Source organism: Carassius auratus, unplaced genomic scaffold (genome assembly GCF_003368295.1).
Source record: "Carassius auratus strain Wakin unplaced genomic scaffold, ASM336829v1 scaf_tig00013390, whole genome shotgun sequence".
Classification (NCBI taxonomy): Eukaryota; Metazoa; Chordata; class Actinopteri; order Cypriniformes; family Cyprinidae; genus Carassius; species Carassius auratus.
Window position 1 is genome coordinate 138,038 of NW_020524392.1, and position 15,029 is coordinate 153,066.

Consider the following 15,029-nt stretch of genomic DNA (forward strand, 5'->3'; position numbering starts at 1 on the left):
AAAAAAAACAAACAAACAATGGAAAGTACTGATGAGACTTGCCTTTCAATTGAGATTTGAGGTCAGTTTTCTGAATAAATGAGCAAAAAAATCCCCTACACTGAATTTGGATGTTGTTTTGTTTTTAGTATTTTAGTATTATATTAGGTTAAACCAAAGTTGAAATCTTTATCTTCTGGTCTTGAGACCACATAAACATGGTCTGGGTCTCAACTTGAGATTTGGCATGGCTATAGATCTTGGTTTATGGTCACAGACAAGACCACAGTCTATTTCCAACACACTGAACATGATAATTATGTCCACCACAGGTCGGTGTGGCATTTTCACCATTGCAAAGGATATACAAGAATTCCATGACTGTAAACGGTTACAAAGCCACTGTACAAAGTATGGTTTGAAAGGAAAGATGCAGTAAATGATCGTTTCAGATGATGAACTGGATATGGGGCATTGGTCTTCAAGGGTACATATTGCAATATATTAAATTAATGCATTTAGCAGACGCTTTTATCCAAAGCGACTTACAGTGCATTCAGGCTAACAGTTTTTACCTAACTTGTGTTCCCTGGGAATTGAACCCACAACCTCTTTATATATATATGCAGGCATTTTTACACGTTTGATGTGTGTGATGTGAGTGAATACATGTATTCTGGAATACATTACAGTATTATGAGGTCATTATTGGCCCAAGTGGGAGTTTAGAACATTTGGTGTTAATCACTTAGCACCCTGCAAAAGACCTGCTTCTGTATTATTATGATGTCAGAGCTGGATTATCGTTGACTGATGACATCACACTGTTATGAACAGCTTGCCAGTAATACTTTGTTACCTTGGCAACAGGCTTGTTCAGAAGGATCTGGTTTTCAGCTGGAGAAGCGTTTAGAATTTTCATCCGTTGGCGTTCGCTTCTGTTGGCTTTACATTTCTATGCAAGTGTGCCATATATATGATTTTAATTCCATTACCCAGATGATTTACCCAAATGACCTTTCCATGAAGGTTGGATCTCTCTTGGTATATCACTTTTTGCTGCTTTGTTTTCAAAGCTGCTCAGAATCATGTTTAGTGCAAATGTGAAAAAACATCATAATCCACATTTCAGAAACAAAACACAATGCTGAAACTACTTTTTACAAATTCAGCACTTATTCAGACACATGAAAAAGAAACCGAAAGACATACATTTAATCGATACACACATGCACATGAATATTAGCTCATAAAGCATGTCAGACACATCCAACCTTCCTCGTGTTTGACTGTGCATACAAATAAAACCATGTCCAGCCGCTTTGATATTTATGATAGTCTCAGGTCTAATTGATCCCAAATGTTACACAGGAAGTGCACAGAATTCAAAAACACATCGCCTGAAACTAAACAACAGCAGAGAGATTGTGTTTGTGAGCATGACTGGAGCCAAAACATTGCCTCCTACCAGATTAGCGAAAACCAAATGTTTGTGCATTAGTGTTTGTTTGCAAAGCATTCTGTAAATATAGTCTGTCTGTCCGGGTGGTTAAAACAAGATCATTTCATCTAATGCATGCTCAGGATTTCACATTGTATTAGGTCAAAAATAATACTTTATCTATATTTTTTCTTCTGTTGTGTCTGTAGGCTGGTGGTTTGTAAGCACAGCTGAAGAACAAGGCTGGGTTCCTGCCACGTACCTGGACTCTCAGAGCGGCACCAGAGATGATCTGGACTTGGGAACATCTAGATCTGGAGAAGGTAGGACACACTAAATATACTCTCTCATACTCTCATACACCTTTTGAACATCTGCACAAACATTCTTATATCCCAAGAAGTCTTGACCAACACCGGTGATTTACTACACATTCATTGAACAATCAATACAAAATATATCTATCTTGGAGGATAAAATTTGTATCCCACATTTTCCTTGCGCAACTTCCACTTGATTATGAGAAGGAGTGAGGGCTTTGGGACTGTGAGAGATCATCGATTGCAGAAGGAGAAATGAAGAAAGAATGGCAGCTCTCTTGCTCCTTCATGAAAGTGTTGATACTATTTCTTTGAATCTACTAAATCTTCATAATAAGTAAGTTCTCTAAGAGGTTGCACTAGTACATTGGTTTTATTTCATAGCATATCATAACTGAGCACCACATTGGATCTGGGTGCTTCTTCAACTGTTAAAACCTTTGGCCCTGTGGACTTTTTAAAACATTTCCACAGAAATCTATTTATGTACGAGTTTTTATTAACTAGTTTATTTGTTCATAGTTTTTTCCCCCCAACAATATTTATTTGTTTAATGAAGATCCCCACCACTGTGTCATTTCTACCACATTTAAAGTTAAAACACACATTAAGAACCATATCGTTATAAATATGTCCTCCTCTACGGTCCAAACTTCAATCATCTGCTGCTATCAGCATTTCCTGGGTTGAGTTTCCTGTTTTACCCAACCACATTTTTAGCTCCATCTTGAAATTTATGCCATTAAAAAAGACTCAAAGTGTAAGATTAGGAGTGGTCAGGCTGGAGATAAAGCTTTCGCTACTATATTTGTCTAAGACGGATCGATTCATCCTCACACATGCACACAATTTATTGATTCCTGAGGAGTAATTTACCTTCCCATATGGCCACAATGGCCTTTGGATGCAGCTGTAGCTGTTTTTTGAAGCTGAACTTTACTTGAACTAGACCGTCTTTAGTTCGACTTTTCTTTGGCATTGAATCTATGGAGTTGATGAGTGGTAAAGCCTCTGTAAAATATATGAAGTTTCCATTCTGTAAACACAATAAAAATTTAAAACACCATACATTTTTTATAGTCTTTACCATCCCACAGTATAACATGCGCCACTAAAATCTAATAACACATGTATTAATCCAAGTCCTCCTTTGCTTTGCCATCATTGTTCAAGACAAGAACCCTCCTAACCAATCGCGAAACTCTTTTCTTTCATGTAATAATGCCTTCATGACACTAATACCAGTGTTCCTCTTGAGTTGTTTATGTTGAGTTTGTCATGTCTCTGTTCTCTTTCTGCTGTCCTCATTCATCCGTGTCAGTCACTAAGAGACGTAAGGCTCACCTGAAGAGGCTCGACCGGAGATGGACGCTAGGGGGAATAGTCAACCGCCAACAGAGTCGAGGTGAACACACATGCAATCACGCATGCCTGCAAGCACTCACCTATGTGACCAATCTGCGTGGTGCCTTTGTGTGTCTCAAAAAGAGAGTTTAGGTTTCTAAAGAGTGTGTTTGTGTGCTATTTTAAGCTAATCACTGTGTAAACCAGCACACAAACACACTCTTTAGAAACCTAAACTCTCTTTTTGGATCCAACCTCTGGAACTGGCTCCCAAAGCATGCTGGGTGGCCTGTTTCATATGCAAGCCTTCATAAAATCTTTATTATACTTTGCTAGCTTTATGTCTCTGCTTGTGTTTATATGTGTATGGATAAGATAATTAAGGTTGTTTTTAGATGAAGAAAACAGTTTTAAAATAAAGCAGATAAGCTATTTTAAAGATTTTTTTAGGATGAAGACTGGTTTAGAAGAATATAATAATTCTGAAATATTGTAGTGTGATATATAGATTAGAAAATTAATGTATGGCAATACAGTACCAGAGATGCAGAATCTTGTTCTTATGTTATGTTTATCTGCTTACCCCAAGGGCATCCAAGATGTAGGTAACATTGTTTCTTCAGTAGAACACAAACAAAGATTTTTAACACAAACCGTTGCAGTCTGTCAGTCATATAATAGAAGTGAATGGGAATCACGGCTTTGAGAGTAAAAAAAAAAAAAAACATACACAAACAAAACCAAATGAAACCCTGCATCTCGTGACGATACATTGATGTGTAAAGACATGAAACGATCTGTCTGTGCAAGAAACTGAACAGTATTTATATAATTTTTTTGGTAACACTTTAGTATAGGGTCCAATTCACACCAATAATAGTTGCTTATTAGCATGTCTATTATTAACATATTGGCTGATTATTAGTGCTTATAAAGTACATATAACGCATGACATCCCTAATCCTACCCAATACCCTAAACTTAACAACTACCTTATAAAATATTAATAAGCAGCAAATAAGGAGTTAATTGAGGCAAAAGTCATATTTAATGGTTAGTTAATAGTGAGAATTGGACCCTAAAATAAAGTGTGACCATTTTTTTTTTTACCCCTGATTCACTGAGCACATTCTCAACAGCCATCATGTGACCCGTTGTCGTCTTAGGTCTTGCTTTATGCAGATTGCAAAATTATAAGTTCATTACGGCCACCTAATTCTCAAGTGGACCACTGACACTCCTAATTGAGATAGATAGAGTGTCAGTGGTCCATTTGAGAGATAGGTAGTGTTAATGCACTTAAAAGTCTGCGATTTGCAGTAAAGCAAGCGCTGACTGTTGAGAATGGGGGTAAGCAGATAAACATCAATTTTTCATTTTTAGGTGAACTGTCCCTTTAAGACTGGTTTATGGAAGTTAGTACTGATTTGTTGCTTGTTTAACTGGTGGAACAAAAAATATGCCGCTCAGAAAGCTTGATCTTCTTACTTTTGTAATGACCAAATGACTTTTGCCAGTAAAGACAATTTAAAGAGACACTTCACCCAAAAATCTAAATTCAGTCAGGATGTCTAGTCTCCCTCATGACATTCTAAACCTTCATGGAATTCTTTCTTTTGCAGAACACCAAAAAAAATATATATTGAAGAATATTTTTTTTTCCATACAACACAAGTCATTGAGGACCAATGTTGTTTTGGACCCCTCTATTGACTTCCAGTGAATGGGCAAAAACATTCTTTAAAAATAAATCATTCTTTTGTTGGTGTTCTGCCAGAGATAGAACGTCATAATGTCGAATTCAGAATGCAGAATTCAGCTGAATTTAATAAGATCTGGCATCCTCTAATTTGGCTACATGTCAAATAATTGATATAAACAGTGCATAAACACTAAACTCGAGGTAGAGGATGAGCTGATTCACACATGAGGTTTGACCTTTCAAAATCACAGTGTTTGATTCTAAACACCCAGTCCTCAAATGGGTATTAATGTGTAGACCTTTGCTGGAAATGTGTGTTTGTATGATGAGGAGTCTCCTTGGAGATCTGCCGTTTCATGTTGAGTCACAAGAAGAATGGACCTCCAAGCTTTAGAGTTGTAATTCATGCAGTTTTCCATTTGTGTAGCGTTGGAGTATGCTAACATACCATAGACACCATGAACATAGCTCTAAGTAGAGCATGCTGGATCTGGAATCGGTGGAAGCACATGCAAAGAGCTTTTCCATGATGCATTGGCAGGTGGATGAATGATAACCTGTCTGGGACTGGGTGAATATCTCCCCATACTAATAAGATATGAAATCCCAGGTCTTATGGGATGAGTCTGGTCAAACATCTGTTTTGATAACCACCACTAATCATCATTTTAACTGATATGCTGGATGGAATCGGATTAACATTTTACATGGATTGTTTTTCACAGGGACTTGTGTAGATTTGAAAAAAAAAAAAAAAATCTGGTTTCAGATTGAATGTGACACTGTTACAGTAACTCTGTGGCTACCTTTCCCTCATTATTTCTCCCTTACTTTGCTCTGCATCATTGGAGAAGTTGTTGGAAACTCACAGTGGAAAGTATAGAAGTAGGTCATTGGCTCGCTGTGTGTGACTGCATTTAATCCTGTTTATTTTTTTTTACTGTATACACACTATGAGTCAGAGAGCATTTGGCATTTGGTTAGCTTGTGTGACTTGTTAAAGCAAGGGAGATTCAGAAAGATCAATGTGATAGTTAGAATGATCTGTGGCCAGAATATCTTTCTCTCTTTTAACTCATTTGTACATATAGCAGTGGTTTTTAGGTCACAGAGGCGGAGGGAGAAAATTCCTTTGTTGGTACATTGGTCCACAAGTGCATGCAAAACTGAAGTAATGTGTTCTGGACTCACCTGACTTTTTCCACCACCCAGAACAGTCCTTCATGCAAATACTGCTGACTAGTGGAAAACGTGTTTTAAGGCATTTATTTATTTTAAATGTTTTTTTTGGCTCTTGCATTTTTACCCTGACATCTCTCACTTCTGTTGGTCTTTATCAATCCACACTATGACTTTCTTCTGCGGAACTCGAATTCTCAAAAAGGAGATGCCTGTGATAAAGTTTAATGTTGGTTGTAGGTCAGGGTAGTTTCTTCTCTGTCGTAAAGTATGTTCAATTATCAGATTTCCCAGCTTGTCGGCTGCTGGGAAAACAGAGTGACTGCCCTGACCTCATGTAATCTGTTGTTGGCAGACTAAGTTATTCACTGCTTAGAAAAACTAGATATACTAGACATTCATCTCTTTTTTTGTGGTTGTTTATGTATTTCAACACTTCTCCCACTACTAAAATATCTTTTATCAGCACTATTTCTTTTTCTCACTAAATCTAAATTTATAGCATTGCTCGGAGCAGACTGTAAGCTTTAGTCACAAAGGAAAAGACTTCAGAGTTTGATATGTAGATGTTAAACATAGATATGTTGTATGTAAACAGTGCTAAATGATGATTTATGTGAGCTTTTTTGGGAAGAGAAGTGCTTTATAGGATCTCAGGAGGGTTCAATGCGAAATTGAAGTATTTTTCTTACTGGGTGAATCTAACTAAACCTGTCCAGGTCATATTTCAGCACAAGGTCAAAGGACACAAGGCTTTGGAGAGTAATTTGCAGGGAGGGTGGTATCTTATGCATTCAAACAAAGCTAGATTGCTATTGCTAGCCTCTATGAAATTGCCTATACCCTACCTTTAATATATGCTGATTTAAAAAAAAGATGTCCAGATGCATTGAAGTAATTTGTATTTTAGGATGAATTATAGAAGAAAATTGTCATGATAATGTTACAGTGAAAAAAGTCTTTATATTCCTGAAAAGGTTCACATTTTCTAACGCAAAGCATTTTTTTTTCTTTTGACTTATGATTGATTGACTCTACTAGGTATTTCCTATGGAGGCTTACCATTATTATTGTGTCTCGGGGTGTGTTGCTCTAGTTACTTCAGTCCCACTGTCTCCTGGAGGATTTGTTAGTTTTAATATTAATGACGGATTGTTCGATGATTGTGTTATTTTGCCTGTGGTGAAGGGTGAGTGTTGGAAGGGTCTTACTGCAAACTTTGTGGTTTTACTTCTGCTCTGGTTTCCTAAAGTAAAGTCCTAAAATTTGTATGTTTGAACGTTAGCATTTGAATCCATTTGATATCCTCCTTTGGACCGCATAAAAGGCATAGGCCCAAGTACAGGATAAAAAAAAAATCCTTCTCATTATTTTTTTCCCTTATCTGTCTTTTTAGAGGAGAAATATGTCACTGTCCAGGCGTATAACAGTCAGGGAAAAGATGAGATCGGGTTCGAGAAAGGAGTTACCGTGGAGGTCATCCAGAAGAACCTGGAGGGATGGTGGTACATCAGGTAATCAGTCTGGCCCTAGGTGCTGTTTAAGATTTGATCTTTTTTTCAATTTCCTCATTGCAATAAGATATATATATATCTATACATACAAGCTGTTTGAGCGTATACATCAGTCTGTATGTTACATCAGTGTAACATAAGGGGGAGATAATGTGTACATAAATAGCAGTACAACTTCATCTTACTAAAAACATTATGCTGACCTCTAGTGGTCAGTATGAGAATGGTAAATTCATCGAGTTATACAATTCATTAGTATTTATTTACTGATTTATTATTTCCATGTCTGGAAAGATAATACTGGTACTAATGTGTTGCAGGTATCAGGGTAAAGAGGGCTGGGCCCCAGCCTCATACCTGAAGAAACTGAAAGATGACCTTTCCCCAAGGAAGAAGACGCTGACAGGCCCTGTGGAGATCATCGGAAACATAATGGAGATCAGTAACCTCCTCAACAAGAAAGCTGTAAGCGAGAAGGACATTCAAACTGACGGAGAGGCCACCAGCCCTGAGCGCCACATCTCCAAAAGTGAAATCAGTTTACCTATCACACATGCCCTAGAGGCTGGAGTGGCACCTACAGTGGTCACTGGTTTGGGAATGAACTCTGGATCTAGTGCTGCCCTACAAGAGAACAAGAGCAGGGCAGAGCCGGGGTCACCTGCTATAGCCCGGGTGGCACCCCACAGAGTTGAGATAGGTGAGTACAGAGTATTATATATATATATATATATATATATATAACTTGAAGTATTTATTCACTTCAAAACATTTCTGACATAATTATAATTAAATTGTATTATATTATTTTCTAATAAAAATAAATAGCTATAATTGAACTAAATATATAATTTTATTTTTCTATTTAATTGTACAATTATATAGCCATAAATTATATAATAAATATGTTTATTTTCCTGTTATTTTTGCACATAGGATTTGATGCCATAGGTAACATTTATTTTTGGTAAACAGATGTTTCCTAACATTTTGTCCGGGTGTTGTGTACCTCGATAGTGACACATTCACTGTCTCTGTTGCTCAACATTCAGCCTGTCAACTGCTGTTTGTTTGCCGTTTGTTTGTTCTTGTGCTTACTTGTTTGTCTAATGGCAAATGTACACTATACAACTGGAATTTTTTTTATAAAACAAATCCCATAGTGCTGTACCACTCACATTACTCGACTTTCATTCTTATAAATCTGTTTTGTTGTGGATGGTGAACAGACTATTACTTCACTTTAACAGGTTCTTAACAGATGGCATATAATCCCATAAATTCCTGGTGTTGGCTAAAACTTGCTGGTTGCAGTGACTGATGTGCTGTGTGCATGGCACGTTATGCTAAAAACTTAAAAAACAAAAAAGTCAAATCATGACATTTAAAGAGACTATGTTCATTTTAAGCTTCAAATTATTTTTTTCATTTGGTTTCTCACTGGCTATTGCTATCATTATTGTCAGTCATAACCAGGCCATTGCATTTCCCACACTACATTTTATTTTATTCTATGCTTGTTGTGAACGCATGCTTGAGTGTGTTGGAACATGTCTCTTAACTTCTCTCTCTTAATGAGGATTAGTGATGGCACTGTAATCCAGTCTGGCTCCAATTTGACCTTTTTTGAAAATGCTGAAAAAGTTTTTGCGAAAAGCAAAACTGCAAACTTTCCTAATTTCCAAGTTCTAAATTTGATTAAGCTAAATTAATATTTGCTGTCTTGACCTGAGAGACAGTTAATAAAATGTTTTGTATTCACCTGACAGGATCTCCAAACCTCAGGCAGAAACCTCCTCCTCGAAGAGATACAAATCTGGTAAGCAGATCAAAATCATTTATTGATATTTTGAATTCATAGAGAGCAGCATTTACTTATTAGCCAGTACCGTCTTTTTCTTCCAATAATCAAGGCATTCCAGTTACCCAAACCTCCAGAAGCCCCTACTGTGGAAGCGGAGTACTACACCATAGCAGAGTTTCAGTCCAGTATCTCAGATGGCATCAGCTTCCGTGGAGGACAAAAGGCTGATGTAAGGCAGATACATTCTTACTATAAAATGTGATTATTTTATTTTTCAAAAACTAAATAGGAACATCTTTTGACTAATGAGAACATTTTAAAAAAGTAGAATTATACTGTATATTTCTGAAGAGAAATATTTAGGAATTAAGGATTTTATGCACACTTTAATAATGCAAACAAATTTGTGACATTCATTGTAAGATAAGCATATTAATTAGTGGTAATTAGTGATGTTTGAAACCCACTGTATAATAAATATATATTCCATTGTATTAAGTAAACGTAATATGTGGTCTTCAGGTCATAGAGAAGAATTCTAGTGGTTGGTGGTATGTCCAGATCGGGAATATGGAGGGCTGGGCACCCTGCTCCTTTATCGATAAACGCAAGAAGCCCAACCTGAGCCGGCGAACCAGCACACTTACCCGCCCTAAAGTTCCACCCCCTGCTCCACCGGTCAAGAAACCAGACTCGGAGGAATCACCTTCTCTGCCTGGCTCTGCACCCAAAGCTCCAGAATCTCCTACTCAGCGTGTCTATGAGGAGCCAGAATATGATGTTCCCGCCATTGGTTTTGACTCCGATCTGGACAGTAATCCTCCAAAACAAAAAATCAATAATTCTCCAAAACCAGAGCCCCGTAAGTTTGAAATTAAAAGCAACCCAGCAGCTGCCGAAAGAATTGCACAAGCTGGCAAAGCATCGCCTTTACTAAAAGTGATGACCTCCCCCTTGAGGAAAAGAAACTCGTTGGAGAAATTGGAGGATGTCAAAAAGGAGGAAGTCATTTATGAAAATGAAGGGTTTAGGTTCTCCTCCAATGACTTTGCCAGTGGTTGCGATTCAGATACCCCAAGGAGTCTCACGCTGGGTCGTAAACCCTTTGGGGCCTCCTCTGGAGGAGGGAAGTCCCTCCGGAAAGTAACGCCGGATCTAAGCCGGAGTCACTCTCTTGGCCGTGCTGAGAGACACAGCCACAAGTCATCATCAGATGAATCAGGACGCAATCCCAAAAGAGAGCCTGTAATGCGAAAAGATGTTGAGATTCGGGTTGGTCAAAGTCCCTTAGCCAGGCCCAAACCAGTGGTGCGACCCAAACCTCTACTTACAAAATCAGAGCCACAAAGTCCTGAAAGAATGGACATCAGCAGCCTACGCCGCCAGCTTCGGCCCACTGGAAGTCTTCGACAAGGCCCCATCCGTGCAGTACGTGGTGGTGAAGATTCCGAGACTGCTTCCGTTGTGTCCTCTGAGGATTCCGTCTCCTCAAGAAGTACCTCCGATCTCTCCAGTGTCTATTCCAAAGGTAGCCGAGGAGGGGAATCCGACCATGAAAGTGTGCTCTACAGGACCACAGATGCCTACGAACGGGCCCAAGATTCAGAGGTCAGCTTCCCAGCTGGTGTGGAGGTTGAGGTACTGGAGAAGCAGGAAAGTGGATGGTGGTATGTCCGTTGGGGCGATGATGAGGGATGGGCACCTACTTTCTACTTCGAGCAAGTCAAGCATACCCAAAACATGAGTTTACAAGAATCCCGTGATGGCCCTCTTGTTGATCTTGGTAGCGCCAACAAGTCCAACAGCCTTGAGAAAAATGAGCAGCGTGTTCAGGCCCTTAACAACCTAAACCAGCAGAACCTGAGGAGTATGAGCAACCCTAGTCCACCAATCCCATCCAAGCCACCAGGGGGTTTTAGCAAACCTACCACAATGCTAAACGGTTCAGATGTACGGATGAGGAACGGTGTCCGTCAAGCAGCAGTGCGACCGCAGTCAGTGTTTGTATCTCAACCACAGCCTCTGAAGGACACCAACATCCACACAGGGTCTTTGAGAAGAAATGAATCACTGGGTGCAGGCGACCACTTGAGGTCCACAGGCGGCGTAAGGCGAAACTCCTCCTTCAATACTGTTCGACCGCAGGTGGTGACTGATGTACGGGTCAGGTCTGGGACCACCGTTACAGCACCCGCCGGAAGTTCAAGCCCCTTGATTACCCAGAGAAACGGAATACCAATATCTACAGTTAGACCCAAGCCCATCGAGAAGACACACATCATTCACAACAACCTTCGAGAGGTTTACGTTTCTATTGCTGACTACCGTGGCGACGAAGAGACCATGGGTTTCTCGGAGGGCACTAGTCTTGAAGTTTTGGAGAAGAATCCAAATGGATGGTGGTACTGCCAGGTTCTCGATGGCTTACAGGGACGTAAAGGCTGGGTACCATCTAACTACCTGGAGAGAAAAAAGTAATTGCCCCAAAATGTTTTAAACATGCACAATTGTAATCAAAATGTAAAAAGACGAACTGACTGAGGGGCTTTTGGTTTGAAACGAGAGGGACAGAGCCTTTTAGAAAGGAGTTTACATTAAAACTAGACTAATGCAGGTGAATGTTTAGCAAAATACCTGCCGTAACTTTATGCCAAATGGGTGCCTTCGTACATCTTTCACCGAATGTTAAGAAGAATCGGTCAAATACCAGTGAAGCAACGAAAATACCAAACTTCAACTTAGTGCCATAGGCCTACAAGTACAGAAAGCAACAAACTTATTTTTGTTACAACAAATACCAGTGAGAAAGACCATTTCAGCATAGGTGCATAGCCAAAAGTGCGAATTCAATCTTAAGCACTTGTAAACAAGAAATTCCTGTTTAAAAAAATTTTGAACAAAAAAACAAAACAACGTCAAATGTTCTCTTAGCATTGAGTGTGCTCAAAGAAACAAAGCATAATGTTTTTTAAAAACTGTTCTTTTTTTATTGTTTTGTGTTGATGTTGTTGCATTATATCTTCCTTAGAGATGTATTTCTGCTTTCTTGTAACATCCTAACACATCAAAAGAGTTCACCAAGTCAACCATCCTGTTGCAGGTTGTTAATGTTTATGTCGCTTTCGTCTTCCCCATTCTTTAAATATGCACAGGCCAAAATGAATAAAACATTTTAAAGGAAAATAGTTTGTGAAAGCTACATGCATAGATCACCTCATGCCCACTTAATTATTGGGTTTAAACCCAAGTTTAGTTTACAAAGTGAATCTTTTTAAATTAGGAGGGTAGGCAGCTTGAGAGGACAGGACTTTAGATATTGCTGCTCTGTGTGTGCTAAATCTGTTCATCCAAGAAATCAGGACTGGAAAATCTTTTGTTTTGTTTAACATTTTATCCCAGGGAAGTAGTGACATAACATTGAGCCCAAAATGTGACCACACCCCAAAGAAGATTTACAGACACATTCGGTAGTTTGTTTTAGAGTTAGTATTTATTTTGTGGCTACAAATAAATACAGTGTATTCAGCAAAACCTAAACGAGGTTTCAGAACTGAGAACAAAGTATATTTAATTGTTATATCTGGAAGCACTTGATTTTTTTAACCCAATGAAAAGCACATTAATATGCAAGGATAGTTTTTACATTAACGATATTGCTGGGCAGTATTGAATCTGAAGTTAGACAATAAGCAGTTTAAACTACTATCATAATGTTTCATTTTCAACAAAGATATTGAAATGAATTCACAAAATCTTAGTCCATAGTCCAATATCTAATTCTCTTCTTTATAGATGTCTGAGCTCATGATTACTTCCTCCTTGTTCAGTCAAATAATATTCACTAACAGCATCAAACAATTGATGTTCAAGACTGCTGAAATATTTTTTCTAATGAATAGTGTGAGCTCTTAAATGAGTTTGACACTACTTTGATTTAGTTTTCTGCTGGACAGTATTTTAGTGTTAAACAGTTAAAACTTTAATTACCTGCTTGATTGCAGTTATATTCTATTAAGCAGAATTTTTTTATTTTGCCTTTTTGGTTGTTGTTGTGATCACACATGGACAGTAATGATGAATGAAGTTGTTCATTTTAGTTGTGAATCAATGCATTTTAGCTTTTTCTTGAATACACTGGTTTAAAGAGGCAGTGTACTTCATCAGCATATAATTTATTTTTTGTTGTATTTATAATTTTTTTAATTAAAAAAGTTTTTAATACTGTATTGATGCCATTTAGTTGTAATTTGTCACTCTCTTTTAAAACTTGAAATTCTTGGTAGTTCTGTAGTAATTGGCTACTACTATATTCTAAGCTTTTTTTCCTACCAAGATAATTTTTTCTGTAGGCCTCTGTTAATTAGGCAGATGAATAATCTCCTACACTCTTAAAATTGGAAGCAGATTTTTTAAAATAATTCTTGTCAACATTTTTCTCATTATGTGGACATGCTTTCACATTGCTGTTATGCAATATATATATATATATATATATATCTCATAAATGCATTTTCAACCAAGCTGATTGCTGCACCTTTAGCAACTATGGACACTTCCTTTCTCATTATTGTTCCACATATAATGCCAGATTATAAAAAAAAAAAAAGTCATCCTATCATGTAACATCATCCTATCACTCCCAGATTTTTTTTTTTTTTTAAATTGACATTACAAAAAAAATCGGATTATTAATCTATCAATTCTAATTAAAAGCCAGCAGTAATTGGGAATGATCAAATGACAAAGTTTTATAATAAAAACACCAGGGCTCTGTCGTTATATAGCATATATGTGGATCCCTAATTGTGACTGGACCAAATTTGATTTTATTGTTTTATTTAAATGCCATCATTTAAAAGAATAAATAAATAAATGCAATAATGGGATTTTAAAGTTTAATTTTTGTGATTTTGTTTTTAACTTTCAAATTTGAAAATGAAAATCAAGCCATTGCACTCTCATTTACAACTCTCTGTTTGACGATGGCATTATAGAAATGTGTTGATTCACTACAGCGCAGCGCTTGTGATAGATGTTGCTAAGCTCCATTAACAATCTTCTTTTTCTTAATTTGCGCCTATTTACAAGGGAACTGTTAAGTGTCAAACTAGTTCTTATATTACTTGTGTATCTGCTAGTTTTGTATTATGTGTTCTTTATTTATTTAAATTGTAATGATTTTTTCAGGAACAGTATTTTGTTTTACTCTTTCTTTTTTTCAGTATTTTGTTTTACTTTTTTTTCTTCTTTTTCTTTTTCTTTCTCCTGTTCACTTTTGACATTACTCAGATGGAATGAGGAAATGTGCAATACAAAAACAGGCATCTCACGATTAAGAACCATAGCATTGGAGAAATCTTTGTTTTTACTTAAAATTCGGATAATTTTATGTCAAATAATGCCTGGTTTTATCCAATCGTTTTTTTTTTTTGTTTGTTTTTTTTCAAAATATATCAATGTGTGTTCAAATACAGTATGTTATGCTGAATGTTAAAATGCCCTGATAGATGAACACCTTCTGCCAGCCAACCATGACTTGATTTCTGCATTCATTCTTTTTACCTACTGACCCGCATCTTGCTTTAAGGGGTTTAATGACTTCACAGACCCATGGTAAATCAATATGATAATAATAGGGAAGCACGGGCATGTCTAATTCTCTGAGGCATTTGACAGATCAGTCTGTCAAATTACAAATTTGAGATGGTGGGGCAAATCTGCAGCTATATAAGCGCCACACCACACA

General features: G+C 37.4%; 1 protein-coding gene across 7 annotated transcripts in view; it reads left to right on the plus strand.

The window, feature by feature from the left end:
* Positions 1-13,479, plus strand: part of LOC113073980 (SH3 and PX domain-containing protein 2A) — an 83,031-nt gene extending 69,552 nt beyond the window's left edge. For 3 of the 7 annotated variants that reach the window (XM_026246675.1, XM_026246677.1, XM_026246680.1), the window contains 8 exons: positions 1,630-1,743; positions 3,062-3,145; positions 7,362-7,479; positions 7,800-8,179; positions 8,416-8,430; positions 9,249-9,298; positions 9,393-9,512; positions 9,806-13,479. In XM_026246675.1, the coding sequence (XP_026102460.1) occupies positions 1,630-1,743; positions 3,062-3,145; positions 7,362-7,479; positions 7,800-8,179; positions 8,416-8,430; positions 9,249-9,298; positions 9,393-9,512; positions 9,806-11,761 (2,837 nt within the window). In that variant the 3' untranslated portion in view covers positions 11,762-13,479. The remainder of the gene's footprint in view (positions 1-1,629; positions 1,744-3,061; positions 3,146-7,361; positions 7,480-7,799; positions 8,180-8,415; positions 8,431-9,248; positions 9,299-9,392; positions 9,513-9,805) is intronic. The other 4 variants (XM_026246676.1, XM_026246678.1, XM_026246679.1 and 1 more) reach the window with 3 other exon arrangements.
* The last annotated feature ends 1,550 nt before the right edge of the window (positions 13,480-15,029 follow it).